We start from the raw sequence: 20,866 nt of genomic DNA on the forward strand, positions 1-20,866 counted from the left end.
GGAAGGGAGGGAAAGAGGGGGAATCCAGCCCACAAATTGGAAATATGAATATATAGGGCAAAGCTCTATTGGGAAGAAAGGGAGGAATGGGGAAACAAGGAGAATGGGAGATAGGAGGAGGAAGGGTGTGTCAAGAGACTAAAAGGGATCAAGGGGGATGAGAGAATAGATAAGAGGGGGTTAGAAAAGAGAAGAGAAAGAAATAAGGAGCAAAGCTTAGAGATACAGAGTAGATAGAGAGGACGCAGAGAGGAAATAGAAAGGCAGCAGAAAGGAAACATAAAGGAAGTAGAGAGGAAGTTAACAGAGAGGAAGCAGATATGAAGCAGATCGAGAAGAGAGAGGAAGCAAAGATTAAGCAGAGAGGGAGCAGAAAGAGAACAGAGAGGGGACAGAAAGGAAACTGAAATGAAGCAGCTATAGGAGCAAAAGGAAGCAGAAAGGAAACTAAAAACAGAGAAAAGACTAAAAACAGAGAAAAAGCAGGGAGGAATAGAGAGAAAGCAGAAACTAAGCAGAGAGGAAGCAGGGAGGAAACAGACAGCGAAGCAAAGAGGAAGCAGGGAGGAAACAGACAGGGAAGCAAAGAGGAAGCAGGGAGGAAACAGATAGTAAACAAAGATTTAGCAGATAAGAAGCAGAAAAGGAAATAAAAACGAAGCAACTAGGAGCAAAAGGAAGCATAAAGGAAAGAGGGTAAAAGCAGAGAAAAAGCAGAGAGGAAGTCAAGAGGAAGCATAGAATAATCAGAGAGCAAACTATAGAAGAAGTAGAGAGGAAGAAAAGAGGAGCTGAAAGGAAGCTGAAAGTAAACAGAGATACACAGAGAGGAAGCGTAAAGAAAACAGAGAGGAAGCAGAGAGGAAACAGAGCAGCAAATAGCTCTGCAGTCACACTCGGCCCAGGATCAAATAAGATAAGGTAGGATAGGGTTAGACCTACGAGTAAATCATTAACATTAAAGGCTCTCAATGTTTAAGAAGCTTTAGAAAGGCACATTGATGACTACACTAAATATTCTCTGTAAAGATACTGTATATTGACCTAATTCTTTTTTTCATGATTCATTGTAAAGCTATCCTCCAATCAAACAATAGGAGCGGGGGGTGGGTGGTTGTGAAATCCCCCAACGTTTCCTCATCCTCCCCTCCTACGCTCCTCCATCTTCTCCCCATCTCATCTCTCCATGGTGAGAGTCACTGGTGTGAAAGTAAACAGGCCATACTCCAATTAGCCAAACAGAGCGGTGTGTCTGACACAGAATGGCACCGCACACAAGAGCAACACAAAGGGACAACATGGAAAACATGACAGGAGCTTAAGACCTGCGATCAGACTGGATTGCTGTAGCAAAACAGATTGTAGCAAATGTTCACGATGTAATACCATCATAATGACGATAATGCCTGGCTAATGTAATCTTTTACACAAATATACCTCCTATAAAGCTGTTCTCTTATATCCTTATAATCCAACGTGTAAGGTGCTTTAAATACAAATAAAAGCTGACAGAAAAGACTTCAAGTCCAAATGTGCAATCTATAACAAGCTCATAGGGGTTTTAATTGTATGACTCTGTAACTTTTACTTTAGCGCCATCCTGTGGACCCCTTGAATATTTGTTGTTCCTCGAATGTTTTCTTCTTCTATCTGAGAGATATGGGTTACTGCTTCATCAAGCTGGAGCAGTATCCCATTAACATCTGTTCCTAGCCCAGCATTGGCCTCCTTAATGACTGTCATATCTGCTTGCAGAGCTGTCAACAGTTTCCCACTGGACCCAACTCTTCTGTGGCATTTTCCAGGGATTTTTGCATAGTGATGGATCCACAGAGATGTATTATCAACTCTCTGAGTTCGAGGCTGCATTCCTGACTAATAAGGTGCTGCAAATAATAATTTGATAGCAAAAATAAAGGAATCTTCTCCATAAACGTGTTTTCTTGTCCTATATTGTACACACTTTATTATGATGTGATCATTTTTGTGAAAACAAAAAGACATACAGCCCTGGAAAAAATGAACAGACCACTTCACATTATCATTTTCGCATTTTATTATTCATAGGTTTGTCTTTGAGTTAAATTATTTTCTCTTTTTTTTTGTATTTTTATAAACTACTGGCAATTTTTTCTCTTTGTTGAAATTCAACAGACACTGGAATATCCGCCATACATGTAGAGATAAAGATTTAAGACACATTTTGGAGTGGTCTTTTAATTTTTTCCGGAGCTGTAGATTTGGCAGGTAGGATCCAGGGTAAAACCACAGAATATTGAAATAGAAAGATTAGCTGTATTTGGACTGGAGAAGAAAATGTGTGGTGAATAATCAATTTTGTTATTACAGCTAATAACTAATGTTCTCATCTAATGTTTTTGCAACAAAGGCAACATGCAAATTAATTGAATAAAACAGAACCATATTCAGAGACAAATGAGACATTAAAAAAGGATCATTTATAGCAATGGTTGTATCTTACTCTTTATCGAAGCGGCAGGCCTCAGGCTCTTGGAGTGGAAACTGTCCCTCCAACATGCTGGACTGTACTGGGGATGTAGAGAGGAAGAGGTAATAATGTTGAATCAGACATTTGAATGATTGAATTAACGGATATATGGATGTGTGTGTGTGTCTCCTACATCATCAGTTGGGAAGTCGCTCTCAACCAGTCGAAGCTCTGGGATGTTCAGTTTCAGAAGGATGCCAGCATTTTCTTTTAAAAGGCAATTCTACACAGACAAACGACAAACATCCACACTGAGTGCAACTCATAAACACAAATCATGTGTGAGCATAGCATCTTAAAATATGCTATATAAGATCAATAATAGAGTAAAATAATAATACCTATTTCTGTTTTTAAGGGAGATTTACCAGTATAGAATTAAAGGAGATATTCATGTGTGGCATATTGAGTGAAATCAAGAAGACGTGTTTTGATTATTGTTAACTTGTATTGTTTTACTTTTGAGGGGGCTAGCTAGGCTAACAAAACCTGGACACAGCAGTTATAGTTGCTGCTAATTCCCAATGTCATATAATAACACACATACAACATGCTCATAGACAAAGTAAAACGAAGTGGTAAAACTCAAAAATACCCCAAAAACTAATGACATAATTTACCACTCTGTCCTGTGCCATTATGAGATCCTGTTGCACCTGTTCCATGATGCTTTCAGCCAGAGAGACACTCAGCGTCTGTCTTAGTTGTCTGAATGGAGGACAAGAAAGGACACACACACACACACACACACACACACACACACACACACACACACACACACACACACACACACACACACACACACACACACACACACACACACACACACACACAATGCATTGTAATTACATACTGTATTGCTCAATACAGAAATTCTACTACTAGTTCAATGTTATTACCTCAGTCTGTTGCTGATGATCTGCCCTGTGTTCTCCACCAGAGAGCTTCTCAGGAAAGTGTGTATCTGTCTACTTCTTTTGGACACACACTCTGACAGACACTCGCACACACTGGAGCGCTGCACCACCCGAGGACACACCGCCTCTGCCTGCCTCATCAGGCCTTCAGCCAGATCCTGGAACACAGACGGGAATGATGACCCCAGCGTCTGCTCTGTGCACTGCATTTTACCTTCACACTGTCTCTGACCTTCCTTGTTTTTTTTCCATGTCACTATAAATCTTTTTGCTTTAGGTCAACTTCATGTTGCTGCTTAAACTCCTGAATTTTCACACGGGGATTGATAAAGGTACATTATTGTGTATCTTATTTAGCAGTACGAGTGTTTGTATTGTTTGTCTGATAAGAGTCAGACATATTCATGGTTGAGTGGATGTGCTGTGTACTTTTGTCTGATAAGTAAAACATTGTTGTGTACATGCTAAATCTATCTTGAATGGAAATTGAAAATATGTACTTTCCGTAAATAAAACCTTAGATGAGCCTAATAAAGATGCTCATTTCATTTCTTTGCAATTTTAACTGACTAGGATGTTAGAGGAGAATTCAATTACTACTACTACTAATCTAATTGAATTTTCCCCATTAAAACAAATAGGGATCATTTTTTTAAAGAAAGGACAGTATTCATGTTCAATGTTAGTAAAGAATTTTAATATCTGTCTACTCTCAGTAAAATGGATGAAACAAAATGCAGTGCTTAGCCAAATGCTTCTATGAGCGGCTGTTCATGTGAATTATGACAAAGATATAATAGTTGGTTACCGGTGATGTGATAAAGTTACTGTTTTGTTACTTCCTGTTGTCTGTCTCAAATGATAATGCAATGGCACTAACCCTGATTTAAAGTCTAAATCACAGTTAAACTGTAAAGCTGGTCTTCATGGTTGATTAACCTTAGGTTGATAAATGAGCAGTCCCTGATTCAGTTTCAGTGCATTAATGTGTAGGCCTACCTGTATACTTCCGTTCAACTCATCAGCCAGTGCTGCAGCAGCGTCACTGAGAATGCAGTTCACAAGTCCTCCATCAGGGGCACACTTCCTGCCTTCCTCATACAGAGCGGGAAGCAGCTGTCACCACAAACATCAAGCATCATTTACACTTCTTGGACACTTATTAGGTGCACCTAGCTAATGCTATCCAGTTGAACAGCTTTTTCATTTTAAAATGTATGTTAAAATGTAATGTGTTAATTCACCCGGTTGCAATGCTATTTGCACCCAGGTGTTTATAGTCAACAAATAGTGCAAATAGTATTGTTTGCTATTTACACCCGGGTGCAAATACCAAACAATACTATTTGCACCTGGGTGTCTACGTATAGTTAACTTAAGTTTCAGAGCAGGCCAGCAACCACACCTCTAATCACCTGCTGAGCAATTTATACCGATCAACACAAAGAGCCTCATTTGTTTCCAATTTCACGACCTACCCTTCTCTTTCCCTTTCATTCTTCCAATCCCTATCCTACTTTATCTTCACTAACATCCCTACATTGCTTCATCCTCCCCTCTTACCTCCCTTTGACCCTCATCCCTATAATCGCTCCCTTCCTTTACCCTCTGTTGCTGTCTACCCTTGCTCTTTTCTTTTTCATGTGGTGCAAATTTTTTGTTCTCATTTTAGGTACCGTCGCGGGGCTTCTATTGAGACTGAACCCCCAGACTGAGTCTCCCCCTGCCTGGACTTTAAACCAGCCTGACAGACGACATCCCTCAATCTTCTCCACCCCTCACATTCAATATCTCCTGTTATTAAATCTTCAACAGACATATTATGCTGCATGGTCCTTGCTAGTGAAGTGGTAATTATTGGGGTTGTTGTGCAGGACTGCAGTATGTTGAGATGTGTTTCTAGTATTCTCGGATGTGTGTAACAGATGTGTCCCAACAGGCTCTGGCAGAGCCCGGTGGTGACATCATCCTTATTCCTGTTTCCCTGCTTGTACCTTGAAGGACTCCCTGGCGTTGTGCAGCACCTCGTGTGGTGTCAGGATGTCAGGCTGGACCTCCTGAGGGTTGCAGGGGTTTAAACGCTGAAGGCTGTCCTCTAACTGCAGACACAGACCCTGGACCTCCTGAAAGAGAGGACAAACAGAGCAGAAGAAAAATATTTAATTAAAAACTGTGTTTAATCTAACCATTAGATGTGCTTCAGTCACAGAAGTCCCTCTTTATTATGACTGGATCCGTTTGATTGATCACTTATTACGAAAAATATACTCAGCAGGGATGAACACTATTTTATTTTTTTATTAGACTCATAATTTACTACATGTGTTACTATAGTTGTTAAGTGACCTTCAACTACATAGATTTTTTTTTGTATTGTACTTCTTACCTTCTCAGATTGCTGAACTCTAAACACTTGCTGGAGTTCCACTCTGTCAGACTGTCTCTGGTTGTTTCTGTCTAAACACCGCTGAATCTGTAAACACACACACACACACACACACACACACACACACACACACACACACACACACACACACACACACACACACACACACACACACACACACACACACACACACACACACACACACACACCAAAAATAGAACAACACAGCACATAAATGACCTTTGTAAATATTTTCCAGATTAGACCATGACAAAGTGTTGTCAGATCACTTGTACTGGCATGTAGTTATATTGTCACACACACACACACACACACACACACACACACACACACACACACACACACACACACACACACACACACACACACACACACACACACACACACACACACACACACACACACACACACACTGACCTTGTGCAGGGCCTCTTCTGTTCTGTCAGGGTTGCTGCGGTAGCTCTGTGTGATATCAGCCAGGCCAGACACCTGCTGCAGAGTGGAGTTCCTGTAACAACGATGCATAACTTTAACAACCATAACTACTGTGTCCAGATGGCATTCATCCACCATGGAATCTGTACAGCACAGTACACTTCATAACAGTCATGATAATGGCAAGGCACAAGGTATGTTGACATTTTTTACATAGAATGTACACAAATTCATTTACCCCCTCAGGATGAATTATAACTACTGATCCTTGGACTTCTCATGTCGCACCATGATTGGGTCAGTATTTTAGCTTATGACCAAATACCTGCAGTACTCCATTCGTATCAGCCTTAGCTGTACTGTGTCTTAAGAGCAATTTTGCTAATTTGAGCATGCTAACAAGTTCAACCAATAGTAGTAAATAGTATACCTGCTAATCATTATCTTGTAAGCATTGCCACAAAAGACACGTGTTAGCAGTGCACATTTTGTATTTCAAGAATTAATCAATTTTCACTGTTGTGACTTCTCTTAAAAAATTGGCTATGTATATACAGCTCTGGAATAAATTAAGAGAACACTCCAATTTGTTCTTAAATCTTTATCTCTACATGTATGGCAACCATTCCAGTGTCTGATGAATTCCAACACAGAGAAAAATTGGCAGTAGTTTATAGAATACAATAAAATAATAAAAATCATTTAACTCAAAGACATACCTATAAATAATAAAACAAGAGAAAATGATAATGCTGAAGTGATCTCTTAAGGGTTATATACCGTATATATGCTTGTGTGTGTGTGTGTGTGTGTGTGTGTGTGTGTGTGTGTGTGTGTGTGTGTGTGTGTGTGTGTGTGTGTGTGTGTGTGTGTGTGTGTGTGTGTTTGTGTGTGTGTGGGTGTGTATGACCTCTCCAAGGCATCTGCAACATCCTGGAAACCCCTTGCAGTAACATTGTTTCTGTCCCATGATAGAGTCCTTTAAGAACAAAAGAAGAGAAATAGAGAGAGAGAGACAGAGAGAGACAGAGAGAGAGAGAGAGAGAGATAGTGTGTGTGGGGGGGTCAGTTGAAGAAAGTACAGTTGAGCTTCACCTCAGTCTGGTTGAGGGAGCCCACAATGACACTATAGATCGCTGTAGGCCCCAGAGATGGACAGGTGGTTAGAGGTCACATCAAAGAATAAAGTGAACACCTCAAGTTAATCACTCGTGGAGCAAATCAAGTGCTGCATGTTTCAAAGAATGAAATGATGACATCTGGTGGCAAACAAAAATATTTACAACTTAAAGGAAACATTTGGAGAAATATGTTCCAGAAACTGAGGCAACAATGATATTTCAAGGAGGAGGCTAGATTATTCATTTGTAAATTATTTTAAAATTAGATGGAAAATCGCTGTCTGATTGCTGGTTAGTTCATGTGTGTGTGAGGGTGTACCTCAGTGTGGTGTTAGTCATCAGGGCTTTGGCCAGCATTTTGGCTCCAGTGTCTCCGATGTTGTTTCCACTGATGTCCACCTCAGTCAGAGCAGCATCGCCCCCCAGAGCACTCAGCAGGATGTGTATCCCTGCCTTCAGCTTAGAGTCACTCACTGAGAGAGACTGCAGGGACTGCACATACACATCCACACACACATGCATACACACAAATAAGAAACTTTAAACTAACTTTAAGAAGATTGAAATATTGCCTGTTTTGCTATGTTTATGGGTGGCTGTGGGTAATGTTAATGAGTGAGAGTAAATAATATGAAAGAGAGATGTCACTCACACACTCTTCATCCTGAATGAGCTGAGCTATACGATGAAGAACATCAGTGAGAGCACTACAGGACAGAGAGGGTACAAAGTGAGGTACACTGTGGCAGAGATTATTGTAACAAAGTTGTAATGCTTTTAAAAAAGTCATCTTTATGAGCATATCAAATCTGGGTTTGTCTGCTGAGATTAAGAGGGACGTTTAGAGAGCTTTAAGTAAGGAAATATTGTGAGTAATCTAAATGAAACAGTGAAACAAGTGGGGAAAATAAGAATTTATGATAGAGAGGTCAATTTGGTCTGCAGCAACAATGTTTGAAAAGGATTTCTGCTCATAGAGACAAACAACAGGTGTCCCACAAGGCTCTTTCCTGGGACCATTGCTATTTTTAATGAATGTCAAAGATTTCCCATTTGTATGTCCTGACACAAACATCTGAATGTATGCGGATGACATTGTAATATATGTTCATTGAAATAGTGTGAAATAGTTGCTCACAAACATCATGGTTCATTTAACAGCTTGGGTCGAATCAATGCTGTTTGCAAGTAAATGTTTCTAAAACAGTATGCATTGTTGTCCGAAACAATGTTCTAGTGTGAAGTGTTATTATTATTATGTATTATTTCCACCCGGAATGGGAGCATGAATTTCTTTTCACATCAGCAAAAGAGAAGACTATATGCCAACAGGCGATAGCCTTGCCAAAACGTGGCAACCTCGAACGCCATCATGCTAGCACCCATGCTAAATTCAAAGAGTCATATCCACTCAACAGCGCATTAAGATCAAAAAGATTTGATGAACTGAAAAGAGGACTAAAAGCACAGCTGTTGCTTTTCATCGCGCCTACAGCAAAGAGCAAGGCAGCTACAGAAACGTCCTTCCGAGTTAGCCATATTTTGGCTAAGCACAAAAAATCATTTACGGATTGTGAGTTGATCAAAGAAGCAATGAGCGTTACAGCTGACGTCTTGTTTGCCGATTTTAAAAACAAAGAAGCCATAAAAGCAAGGATAAGAAGTGTACCACTTGGTGCACCAACTGTAGCCAGACGAGTCGAGTCATTTTCCGAAGATGTATCCCAGCAAGTATTAAAAGACTTATCTTTCTCTGAATACTTCAATTCAATTTGTCAAGTCTAGCGACGCCACAGACACAGCCCAGCTGTGTTTGTCCGAATGGTTTTCATGGATTTTACTGTCAAGGAGGACTTTCTGGCCCTTATCCAATTGAAAGAAAGAACCACGGGTGAGGACGTGTGCAAGGCATTCAAGGACTTTGTGCGTGAGTACAAGATTCCCATTCATAAAATAGTGTGCTTCACAACCGATGGGGCACCGGCGATGATCGGTGTTCGTTCAGGATTAGTCGCAGTGAACAGAAAAGACCCAGACTTTCAACCATTTGTAAACTATCACTGTGTGATACATCAACAGGCATTGGCAGCTTAAGCAATTGACATGTCACATGTAATGAATGCTGTTAAAATAGTCAATTCAATTCGTGCAAAAGCGCTTCAGCACCATTTAAGTCGGTTAAGTCGAACTCGACTCTGCATATGGAGATTTGATCCTTCACGCAGATGTAGCGTGGCTCAGTCGGGGCAAGGTGCTCCAGCGTTTTCTGGATTTGCTGCCAGAGATCATCAGTTCTCTGAAGTCGAGGAACGAGGAGTATGAGCAGCTGTCCGATGATACTTGGTTATTGGACTTGGGGTTCCTTACCGATCTGACAGCAAAACTCAATGACCTTAACCGAGAATTGCAAGGGAAAGACCGAGAGCTTGGTCACATGATTAGCGCAGTGGAAGCATTCAAAGTGAAGCTCAGTTTGTGGACCACTCAGTTAAGACATGCGAGGCTGACACACTTCCCAAATCGTGAAAAGGTGTCACAAAACCTCACAGACAAAACCGCTTTTCATCCTGAACAATTCTGCGCCCATTTGAACAAACTGACATCAGAATTTGGCGCTCGATTTGTGGAGGTACAAGACATGGGGCAAGTAGTTGGTTTTCTATCAAACCCTTTCCTCAGCATTGACATTGAGCAGCTGTCAGTTAAAATGCAGGAGGTGTTTACATTACCTATGGGCGTTGACATGGAGATTATTGAAATGCAAAGCGACATTGAATTGAAGGCCAGCGCAAGAGACCAGGACTTTTGGTCTCTCATGAGTAGAGACAGGTATCTACTGATTGTGTCATGTGCGCTTAAACTGAAGCCTACTTTGGCTCCACATACTTATGTGAAATGGCCTTTTCACAAATGAAAATGACAAAATCCAAGTTTAGAACTCGTATGACTGAAGTACATCTTACTGACTGCCTCAGACTGGCAATCACGAACCATCAACCAGATTTCAAAAGACTTACAGATAATGTGCAGTCACAGCAGTCTCATTAAAGTCAGGTCAGGCTGATATTGTGCATTGAACAGAGAAACTTAATATGGATTGTGTGCATTGAACTGTAGGCTAATATCTGTAAATGTGAATATTATTAATTGAACTGAGAAACTAAATATTGTGAATTGAACAGATAATGTAAATATGGATATTGTGTATTGAGCAGATAATGTAAATATGGATAGTTTGTATTGAACAGATATGCCTTCTGTAAATATGAATGTTGTGTATTGAACAGATAACTGCATAACTGTGTTTTTCTTTGTCTGTATGCACGTACATTCAGCCTGTTGTAACAGAAATTGATTGCAAAAATAAATATGAGATAAACAGTCTTACTCCTAAGTCGTTTTTTTTTTGGAAGATATCGGATTGGTAGATCTCAGTTTACAATTTGGAATAAAAAGTGATCTTGGGCTTGAAAAGGTTGGTTACCACTGCTCTCGGCAAACATGACTCCAGCTGTCTCCAGCAGGACTATATATTTCGTTATAGTGAGCAGATTGTATTATTTTCCTCTGACCTGGACTTCAAGGCAAAGTTTCTTCCCAGCGCGAGGTGCCGCAGAGAGTGACATCGTCCCACAGACAGAACCAGAGTCACCATGTCATTCTCAAAACCTGTAGGCAGGGGGGGACATTATCATGGAAGTGAGAGTGGGAGGTTATCTCCCACTTATACTGCAGATTGTGACGTCCTGAATAAAAACATGGACAGCAAAATACCCCCATGTGACACAGTGTTGACGGTTGAATGGTAGCAGGATCATGTCCTGAGTCAGTGCTACAATAGTAATAGTGGATATGTCATCTTTTGTTAGTGTGTGTGCGTGGGGGGGGTTACAAACCGTTGTCAGAGATATCCAGACTTGTGATAGCTGTAACTTCAGAGATGTGCTCCTGTATCACTTGAGCGCCTGCTGAACGAAGCTACACAGACACACAACACACACACATTTGTTTACTGTAGATTCTCCTCATCACAAAAATAAAGAATGTGTATTTTTGGTTTTGTGTGTCTGTGTGTACCTCACAGCTGCTGATGTCCAACTTCAGCCCAAACAGACGAGTGTTAGTTGCCAGACCCTGTAGTAATAACCTAAGAAAACACAATAATACAATATAAAAGGGTTAGTAGACAGTTATATTTTAAAAGCGAACATTTATAGACAACTATAAGTATGGGAAATATGAATAGGCTCACAAACCACAAGACAGGGAGGAGGGAACAGTGCTGCAGTCATTAAAACTGAACTACAGTGCAATGGGACAATGATGTCATGGAGGGAGATAGTAATATGAACATCAATTATTATAATCTATGCAGAAGATTAGAGGTGCACGAATTAGCATGTTAGTGGACTTTGAGTTAATATTATTATGTTGACAAATACAATCGAAGGTATCAAAAATTATAGTATTGCATAAGTTGGGAGTAAACACACCTGAGAGCTTGTGGAGGTAGTTTGGTTGCAGACAGGCCGACATATTTTAACTCACAGCTCTGACTGAAGAACTGCCCAATACTCCTGGTCACCTCCCGCACCTTCCTACACACACACAAACACACACACACACACACACACACACACACACACACACACACACACACACACACACACACACACACACACACACACACACACACACACACACACACACACACACACACACACACACACACACACACACACACACACACACACACACATACATAAATGTTTTTAGAAACCAAAGCATCACATTTAGCTATAGTGGATCATAGCAGCTGACTCAATTACATGTCAGGTCATGTCAGATGCTGTTCCAGGACAGTTGTATTGACTTCTTTGTGTCTCAATAATGCAGAGAGGATATCAAATTCAGGGCCTGACTCTAGAGGAGCTGACCTGTGGCTGAAGGGATTCCTGGCCAGTTTCAGGTGCATCAGTTTGAAGCAGCATCCAGCAGACAGCGACACAAATAACTGCAGGAGAGAGTTACAATGAGTTACGTACCTGACACACCCAGAAGTTCGATGAATAACAACAGTTACACTAACAGTTAAAAGCAAAGACATCTGGATCCTGTAGATATGCAGCATCAGTGCAACCCCTTCCTCTCTAATGAAGATATACTGCAATATTCTACAGCTCCTGAAAAATAAAGAGACCACTCCAAGTTTTTCTTAAATCTTTATCTCTACATGTATGGCAGCCATTCCAGTGTCGGTTGAATTCCAAGACAGATAGATGTTGTCAGTAGTTTATAGAATACAATAAAATAAAATAAAATAAAAGTTTGACTCAAAGACAAACCTATAAATAATAAAACAAGAGAAAATGATAATGCTGAAGTGGTCTCTTGTTTTTTTCCAGGGCTGTGTAGTGTTATCAAGTGATTAAGTTACGAAATGTTTATAGCATGTCATCCCTTTGTAACAGTGACGTGCAGTGAAGTTCATGGCTGGTGAGGCACTGACGTCATCACAATCAGATTTGAACCTTAGAGCATCTTATTCATTATTTGAATGGCAGCAGTTAATGGTGTTATGTTTAAAATCCCAAATCAGCAGTCTTCACATATAAAAAACTGTATCACTCAATAAAGCACATGTAATTAAAAACGTTATTGCGATATTACCTTTATTTATAAATGAAGTCCATCTTAGAAAATTGTTTTAGTTTGGGTATGCAATCCTCCATTCTAAAAGTAGGGTCAGGCGAGACGAAAAAATAAGCAAACGACTGCACTTGACTTAACTGTAAATTTTAGCTCGCTGTCACTTATTCTGCAGCGCACGAAGAATCACTGGACTCACTATCACCCTCTGCCATGAGGCAGGAGAACTGCGTGCCTCACCTAGACTCTCTTCGCAGCGGTTTTGCTCAGCACAAGAGACACGTTACAGACATACAGTTGACAAAAAACACTGTATATTATATACACCAGCTAAAGTATGGAAATTAGTTAATATAGCCAGAGTGTTTGAACATTTTAATAGCGACATACAGACAGACAGCAGTTACAGTCTCACTGTATAGCATGTCAGCAGGTTGGTGCCTCACCGAGCAGCCGTTCTCAGTGTTTGAACGTCAATATGAAAATTCAGCGATTTTGGATCAAAATAATGTAAAACTGGTGAAATTAAAAGGAAAATAACTTTATAATACAAACAACTGGATAAATATGATCATTAAATTTATGCAGTGACGTGCGGTGAGGGGAGGCAGGTGAGGCACGGCCTCACCTGCCTCCCCTCACCGCACGTCACTGCTTTGTAATGTCTGGTTCACAGGAATTTTGTCAACTTTTCATCTGACTGTTTCTTTCCCTCACCTACTGATTTTTGCTATGTGATTGCTTTAAAGTTCACCAAAAGTTCAACATCAGGGTGATGTAGCTAACTTATGTGCCTTATGCGGAGGATGGGGGTTGTAGTATTGTTTTAGATACAAGAAACAATCTGTTGAACTATTTATGTAGCAGTACAAATTAAATCAAATTGCAGATAGTGTCCAGGCTGTGGACTTCTAACCCCATCAGAGAAATTTATGATGTAATTGTAAATGTAAAAATGTGTAATTGTAGGACAGTTGAAAACCTCCAATGCTAGCGTCATCTGGAACCACAATGTTTCATCTTTACAGATAACGAAGCAATGGAGTTATTTTAGAAATCCCCTCTGTTTTTAAACCTCCTGCTACAACATCCTGGATCTGACCCTTAGATGCTCAAAGAAAATAATCATATGAGCATTCTCCACTTTCCCAAATCTTTAGTTATTATCCTGCAAAACAGCCAACAAGTCTGAAAGAAGTAGGTTTCTCTCACTGACCGTGTCCAGAGGGCAGCTGGTGTCACTGAGGTCCAGATGAGACAGAGAGTTAGTGCTGGACAGGAACTTGAAGAGAAACTGCAACACATAATGGAGATCTGCATATGTTACAGATGTATCGGCGGGGTTAAATGCACAGTTCACATGTTGCTGAAAAGTAAAGTTGATGTTAAATGGATTACATAGATATTCCAGCCCTGCTCATAAACCAGCCCTTTAACATTGCACCCATCTATTTTCCTTTTTCAAATTAAAATGACCTTTCCGAGAACCAACACCTTATCGTGGTGGGGAGGTTTGTGTGCCGCGATGAACCTGGGGCCAGTGTTCTCTGGACCCTTACGTTCCTGGTAGGGTCTCCCATGGCAAATTGGTCTCAGGTAAGAGGCCAGACTAAGATTGGTTCAAAAGATCTCACACTTGGAAGCGAGGATACCCGGCCCGGAGGAAGCCACGGAGCCTGGCCGGGCATAGCTCGAAAAAGCAACGTGGGCAACACCTCCGCTTCTCCGTCCCGCGGGCCCACCACCTACGGGAAACAGCGATGTGGTCGGGTGCGCTGCCAGAAGGGTGGCAGTGAAAGCAGAGGGTCTCGACGGACCAGACTCAGGCGACAGAAGCTGGCTTTGGGGATGTGGAATGTCACCTCTCTGGGGGGGAAGGAGCCGGAGCTTGTGCGGGAGGTGGAGCGTTACCAGTTGGATCTGGTGGGGCTCACCAGACACACAGCGTCGGCTCTGGAACCTTCCTTCTTGATAGGGGTTGGACTCTATTCTTCTCCGGAGTTGCCCAAGGTGTGAGGCGCCGATCGGGTGTGGGGATACTCACAAGCCCCCGGTTGAGTGCCGCTTTGTTGAAGTTTACCCCAGTGGACGAGAGAGTCGCCTCCCTACGCCTGCGGGTTATGGGGGGGAAAACTCTGACTGTTGTTTGTGCTTATGCACCAAACAGCAGTTCAGAGTATTCGGCCTTCTTGGAGACCCTGAAAGAAGTCCTGTATGGGGCTCCTGAAGGGGACTCCTTAGTCTTGCTGGGAGACTTCAACGCACACGTGGGCAATGATGGAGACACTTGGAGGGGCGTGATTGGGAGGAACGGCCCCCCTGATCTGAACCGGAGTGGTGGTTTGTTACTGGACTTCTGTGCTAGTCATGGATTGGCCATAACAAACACCATGTTCGAACATAAGTGTACGTTGTACCAGAGCACCCTAGGCAGAAGGTCCATGATCGATTTTGTTATCGTATCATCGGACCTGAGGCCGCATGTTTTGGACACTCGGGTGAAGAGAGGGGCGGAGCTGTCAACTGATCACCATTTGGTGGTGAGTTGGGTCGAGTGGCGGGGGAAGCCTCTGGACAGACCTGGTAAGCCCAAACGTGTAGTGCGGGTGAACTGGGAACGTCTGGAGGAATCCCAAGTCCAGGAGGCCTTCAACTCACACCTCCGGCGGAGCTTTTCAGGCATCCCTGTGGAGGCTGGGGACATTGAACCAGAGTGGGCGGTGTTCAAAGCCTCCATTGCCGAAGCTGCGGCGGGGAGCTGTGGTCTCAAGGTCTTAGGTGCCTCAAGGGCGGTAACCCTCGAACCTCCTGGTGGACACCGGTGGTCAGGGAAGCCGTCCGACTGAAGAAGGAGGCCTTTCGGGATATCTAATCCCTGGGTACTCCTGAGGCAGTTGCAAGGTATCGACAGGCCCGAAGGGCAGCAGCCTCAGCCGTGGCCGAGGCAAAGCAGCGGGTGTGGGAAAAGTTTGGAGAAGCCATGGAGAAGGACTTTCGGTCGACACCAAAGTTGTTCTGGAAAACCGTCCGACACCTCAGGAGGGGGAAGCAGGGTACCATCCAAGCTGTGTACAGTAAGGATGGGACGCTGTTGACCTCAACTGATAGGGTGTTAGGGCGGTGGAAGGAACACTTTAAGGAACTCCTGAATCCGACAACTCCGCCCTCTATGTTAGAGGCGGAGCTGGAGTATGAAGGGGGATCAACTCCAATCTCACGGGGGGAAGTCACTGAGGTAGTTAAACAGCTCCACAGTGGCAAAGCCCCGGGGATGGATGAGATCCGCCCAGAAATGCTGAAGGCTCTGGGTGTTGAGGGACTGTCATGGTTGACACGTCTCATCAACATTGCGTGGAAGTCGGAAACAGTACCGAAGGAGTGGCAGACCGGGGTGGTGGTTCCCCTTTTTAAAAAGGGGGATCAGAGGGTGTGTGCCAATTACAGAGGCATCACATTACTCAGCCTCCCCGGGAAAGTTTACTCTAAGGTGCTGGAAAGGAGGGTCCCGCCGATTGTCAAACCTCAGATTGGAGAGGAACAATGCAGTTTTCGTCCTGGTCGTGGAACGACGGACCAGCTTTTCACTCTTGCAAGGATCCTGGAGGGGGCCTGGGAGTATGCTCATCTGGTCTACATGTGCTTTGTGGATTTGGTGGGCTATGGATTGCACCACTGCTTTTTGCAGATGATGTGGCTCTAATGGCTTCATTGGTCTGTGACCTTCAGCACTCACTGGATTGGTTCACACCCGAGTGTGAAGCGGCTGGGATGAGGATCAGCACCTCCAAATCTGAGGCCATGGTTCTCAGCAGGAAACCGATGGACTGTCCACTCCAGGTAGGGAATGAAGCGTTACCCCAAGTGAAGGAGTTCAAGTATCTCAGGGTCTTGTTCTCGAGTGAGGGAACAATGGAGCATGAGATGGGCCGGAGAATCGGAGCAGCGGGAGCGGTACTGCAGTCGCTTTACCGCACCGTTGTGACGAAAAGAGAGCTGAGCCGGAAGGCAAAGCTCTCTGTCTACCGGGCCATCTTAGTTCCTACCCTCCACTATGGTCATGAAGGATGGGTCATGACCGAAAGAACGAGATCGCGGATACAAGCGGCCGAAATGGGATTTCTCCCCAGGGTGGTTGGCATCTCCCTTAGGGATAAGGTGAGAAGTTCAGCCATCCGGGAGGGACTCAGAGTAGAACCGCTGCTCCTTCGCACTGAAAGGAGCCAGTTAACCCTGACAGAAAAGCGGGAGAAGATGGATGGAGGGAAATTAAAATGATTTATCATCCTTCCAACTGCACAATTCAGAGGAAGGTTGAGTAGTATCACATATAGTGATAGATACGTGCAAATATACATGCATATCATACCCAGATCTCCCAGTGAGAGCTCCATGTATCAGTATTGTGATGTAAACTTCTGGAGCAATGGAGACGAAACTCAGAGAGACATGGGTAGAACTGGAACTTTGATGGCAAACTCTGATGGTTTATTATGAAGTTAACGGCGGGAGAATTGACATTTGCTGCAGCCACGAGTTGGCAGAGTGGTTGCCCGACCAATACTGAAGATCTCTACTACAATACGAGGTTTTAACCAATTCAGAATGGATAATCAACATTCCTCATCAGCGAAACTAAACAAGTATGGATCCTGAATCTAACTCAGCTATGCTTGGTCAGAAACTGGCATCAACCAAGCGCCCAAACTTCCCCTCCTTAAAGGAGATTACAGCACCCCTGAGGCCGTTAGCCTATGCCATGGGAGAAGACACATAGGAAGGAGAAAATTATGAACTGTGCCAAAGGTTAACTACCTAAGCCAAAAATTCCCTAACAAGTACAGTGGAGGAAATAAGTATTTGATCCCCTGCCAATTTAGTTAGTTTACCCACTTACAAAGAAATGTCTGTTATTTTTATGGTAGGTTTATTTTCACAGTGAGAGATAGGATATCAACAACAAAAAATCCAGAAATTTACATTTAAATAAATATATAAATTGATTTGCGTTTAATTGGGGGAAATAAGTATTTGATCCCCTTGCAACAACCAAGAATTCTTGCTCCCAAGGACCGGTTAAATAAATCCTCTCACTTTAAGAAACTACTCCTGATATCAACTCTTTACCTGGATAAAAGACACCTGTCCACAGTCAATAAATCAGATTACAACCTCTCCACCGAGGGCAAAACCATAGACAGGTCTTGTGATCATGGTGGAACTAATGTCTAAGGACATCAGGGACCAGATTGTAGACCAGCACAAGGCTGGAATAGAAGACAAGACCAGCAGCCAGCAGCTTGGTGAGAGAGAGACAACTGGTTTGATTATTAGAAGATGGAAGAAGCACAAAATGACCATCAATCGCCCTCAATCTGGGACTCCACCATGTAAGATCTCGCCTCTTGGGGCATCAATGATCATGAGAAAGGTGAGGGGTCAGCCAAGAACTGCACAGGAGGGACTTGTTAATGATCTGAAGGCAGCTGGGGCCAAGTTCACCAAGAAAACTATTGGTAACACACTGCACTGTGATGGATTAAAATCCTGCAGAGCCCGCAAGGTCCCCTGCTCAAGAATGCACATGTACAGGCCGTCTGAAGTCTGCCAATAAACCTCTGAATGATTCAGAGAAGGGTTATAAGAAGGTGATGAGGTCAGATGAGACCAAATTCAAGATCTTTGGCATCAACACGACATGTCGTGTTTGGAGGAAGAGAAATGCTGCCTATTACCCCAAAAACACCATCCCCAGCATCAAGCATGGAGGTGGAAACATTATGCTGTGGGGGGGGTTTCTCTGCTAAGGGGACAGGGCGATTCCCCGCATCGAGGGGATGATGGAGGGGGCCATGTATCGTAAAATATTGGCTGATAACCTCCTTCCCTCAGCCAGCACACTGAAAATGGGACATGGATAGGTCTTCCAGCACGACAATGACCCAAACCATATGGCCAAGGCAGCTAAGGAGTGGCTGAAGGAGAAGGCCATTAAGGTGATGGAGGGGCCTAGCCAGTCTCCGGACCTCCATCCCATAGAACACCTGCGGAGGGAGCTAAAGCTTCCAGTGGCCAAGCATCAGCCTCCAAACCTTAAGGATTTTGAGAGAATCTGAGAGAGGAGAGGACCGAAATCCCTCCTGAGATGTGAGCAAACCTGGTGACCAACTACAAGAAGCATCTGACCTCTGTGCTGTCCAACAAGGCTTTCTCCACCAAGAACTGAGGCATGTTCTGCAAGGGGATCAAATACTTATTTCCCCCAATTAAACTAAAATTAATTTGTATCTTTTTTTCATCTACATTTCTGGATTTTGTTCTGACTGTTAATTTCTGTGTAAGTGGGTGAACTAACTAAATTGGCAGGGGATCAAATACTTATTTCCTCCACTCTATGTAATTTATGTGTATGACATTGGCCTGTTTGTATGTAAAAATAGCTCTCATGAATCCACATCATTTGATATGTGACACATACATACATACACACACACACACACACACACACACACACACACACACACACACACACACACACACACACACACACACACACACACACACACACACACACACACACACACACACACACACACACACACACACACACACACACACACACACACACACACAAAGTGTACCGTGGCCTCCTCGGTGCCCAGGCTGCTGGGGTTAGCAGACAGGTCGAGGTGAGTCAGAGACACTGAGAACAGCTGAGTGGAGGACAACACCTGACTCAAACAGCCTGCACCTGAAGATAACAGATAACACCATTCAGGTGCGTAATTTATACGATGTAATGTGTGTGTGTGTGTGTGTGTGTGTGTGTGTGTGTGTGTGTGTGTGTGTGTGTGTGTGTGTGTGTGTGTGTGTGTCTGACTGTGTGTGTGGTGTGTGTGTGGTGTGTGTGTGTGTGTGTGTGTGTGTGTGTGTGTGTGTGTGTGTGTGTGTGTGTGTGTGTGTGTGTGTGTGTGTGTGTGTGTGTGTACCTCTAGCAGTCATTGATACCCGGGACAGAGAGAGGAGCCTCAGTCCTCCAGCTAGACTCCCCAGCTCCTGACTGAGAGCTATGATACCTGCAGAGGGAATGAAACACAGTGTGTGTGCAGTCCAGCATGCTTACTGGTGAAGGCAAACCTGTTGGTCGTACTAAGGTACCCAAAAACAATAGTTACATGTGAGTATTGTCTATGTCAAACCAGATCTTTGTGTAAGCAGGAAAGGCACAGGTGGAATTATTAACATGAGGATGTCTGTATGAGGGCTCTGGTGATGCATGCTCACCCTCTGACATAACAGAGCACTAAAGCCAGAAATGAGTTAGCATTTTAGCATTTCTGGGCTCTCTTGTCTCGAAGTCAATGTTTTTTCGGTTAGATTCTCGTCATAGGCTCACGAAATGTATACCTTTACGACATAAAATACGTCACTAAATACCCCACTGTTAATCACCTTCACTCCCTGCATTAGCCGCCTTCAGCTTAGCAGTATGGTAGTTTGTTTATAGCCTTATAAACAAACTACCATACTGCTGAGCTTATCTTATTCCTGGCAATCTTCAAAACTCAAATAGAAACATCCCATTGACTTTTTCTTAAGAAAGCCCTTGCTATGCTAACATCCAAGTTAGCCTACAAAAACACGTCATCACTGCACCGCTCTGTTGGGACATTTAATAAACTAAATTCAACTGCTGTTGTTCAAATAATAATGTGTGACTTTACAGTGTGTAATTACAGTGTTTCCCTGTTTGTAAAACAGCTGATTGGTATTATATCAGCTGTACCCAACAGTAGGCCTACCTGGCAGCGTCCTATCCAATATGGCCGAC

The 20,866-nt window shown here is 43.0% G+C and overlaps 1 protein-coding gene across 2 annotated transcripts in view; it reads right to left on the reverse strand.

Annotated features, from left to right (window-relative positions):
• The window catches only part of carmil2 (capping protein regulator and myosin 1 linker 2), a 59,576-nt gene that overhangs the window by 23,025 nt on the left and 15,685 nt on the right, over positions 1-20,866 (reverse strand). For both annotated transcript variants that reach the window (XM_063906066.1, XM_063906059.1), the window contains 19 exons: positions 20,025-20,111; positions 19,677-19,786; positions 14,255-14,332; positions 12,327-12,403; positions 11,883-11,987; positions 11,467-11,536; positions 11,286-11,367; positions 10,962-11,058; positions 8,042-8,096; positions 7,709-7,881; positions 7,179-7,247; positions 6,251-6,341; positions 5,813-5,899; positions 5,421-5,549; positions 4,426-4,542; positions 3,409-3,584; positions 3,130-3,217; positions 2,643-2,732; positions 2,483-2,549 (listed from right to left, as the gene is read on the reverse strand). In XM_063906066.1, coding sequence (XP_063762136.1) covers positions 2,483-2,549; positions 2,643-2,732; positions 3,130-3,217; positions 3,409-3,584; positions 4,426-4,542; positions 5,421-5,549; positions 5,813-5,899; positions 6,251-6,341; positions 7,179-7,247; positions 7,709-7,881; positions 8,042-8,096; positions 10,962-11,058; positions 11,286-11,367; positions 11,467-11,536; positions 11,883-11,987; positions 12,327-12,403; positions 14,255-14,332; positions 19,677-19,786; positions 20,025-20,111 — 1,848 coding nt within the window. The remainder of the gene's footprint in view (positions 1-2,482; positions 2,550-2,642; positions 2,733-3,129; positions 3,218-3,408; positions 3,585-4,425; positions 4,543-5,420; positions 5,550-5,812; positions 5,900-6,250; positions 6,342-7,178; positions 7,248-7,708; positions 7,882-8,041; positions 8,097-10,961; positions 11,059-11,285; positions 11,368-11,466; positions 11,537-11,882; positions 11,988-12,326; positions 12,404-14,254; positions 14,333-19,676; positions 19,787-20,024; positions 20,112-20,866) is intronic.

Source organism: Eleginops maclovinus, chromosome 2, assembly GCF_036324505.1.
Source record: "Eleginops maclovinus isolate JMC-PN-2008 ecotype Puerto Natales chromosome 2, JC_Emac_rtc_rv5, whole genome shotgun sequence".
NCBI classification, from domain to species: Eukaryota; Metazoa; Chordata; class Actinopteri; order Perciformes; family Eleginopidae; genus Eleginops; species Eleginops maclovinus.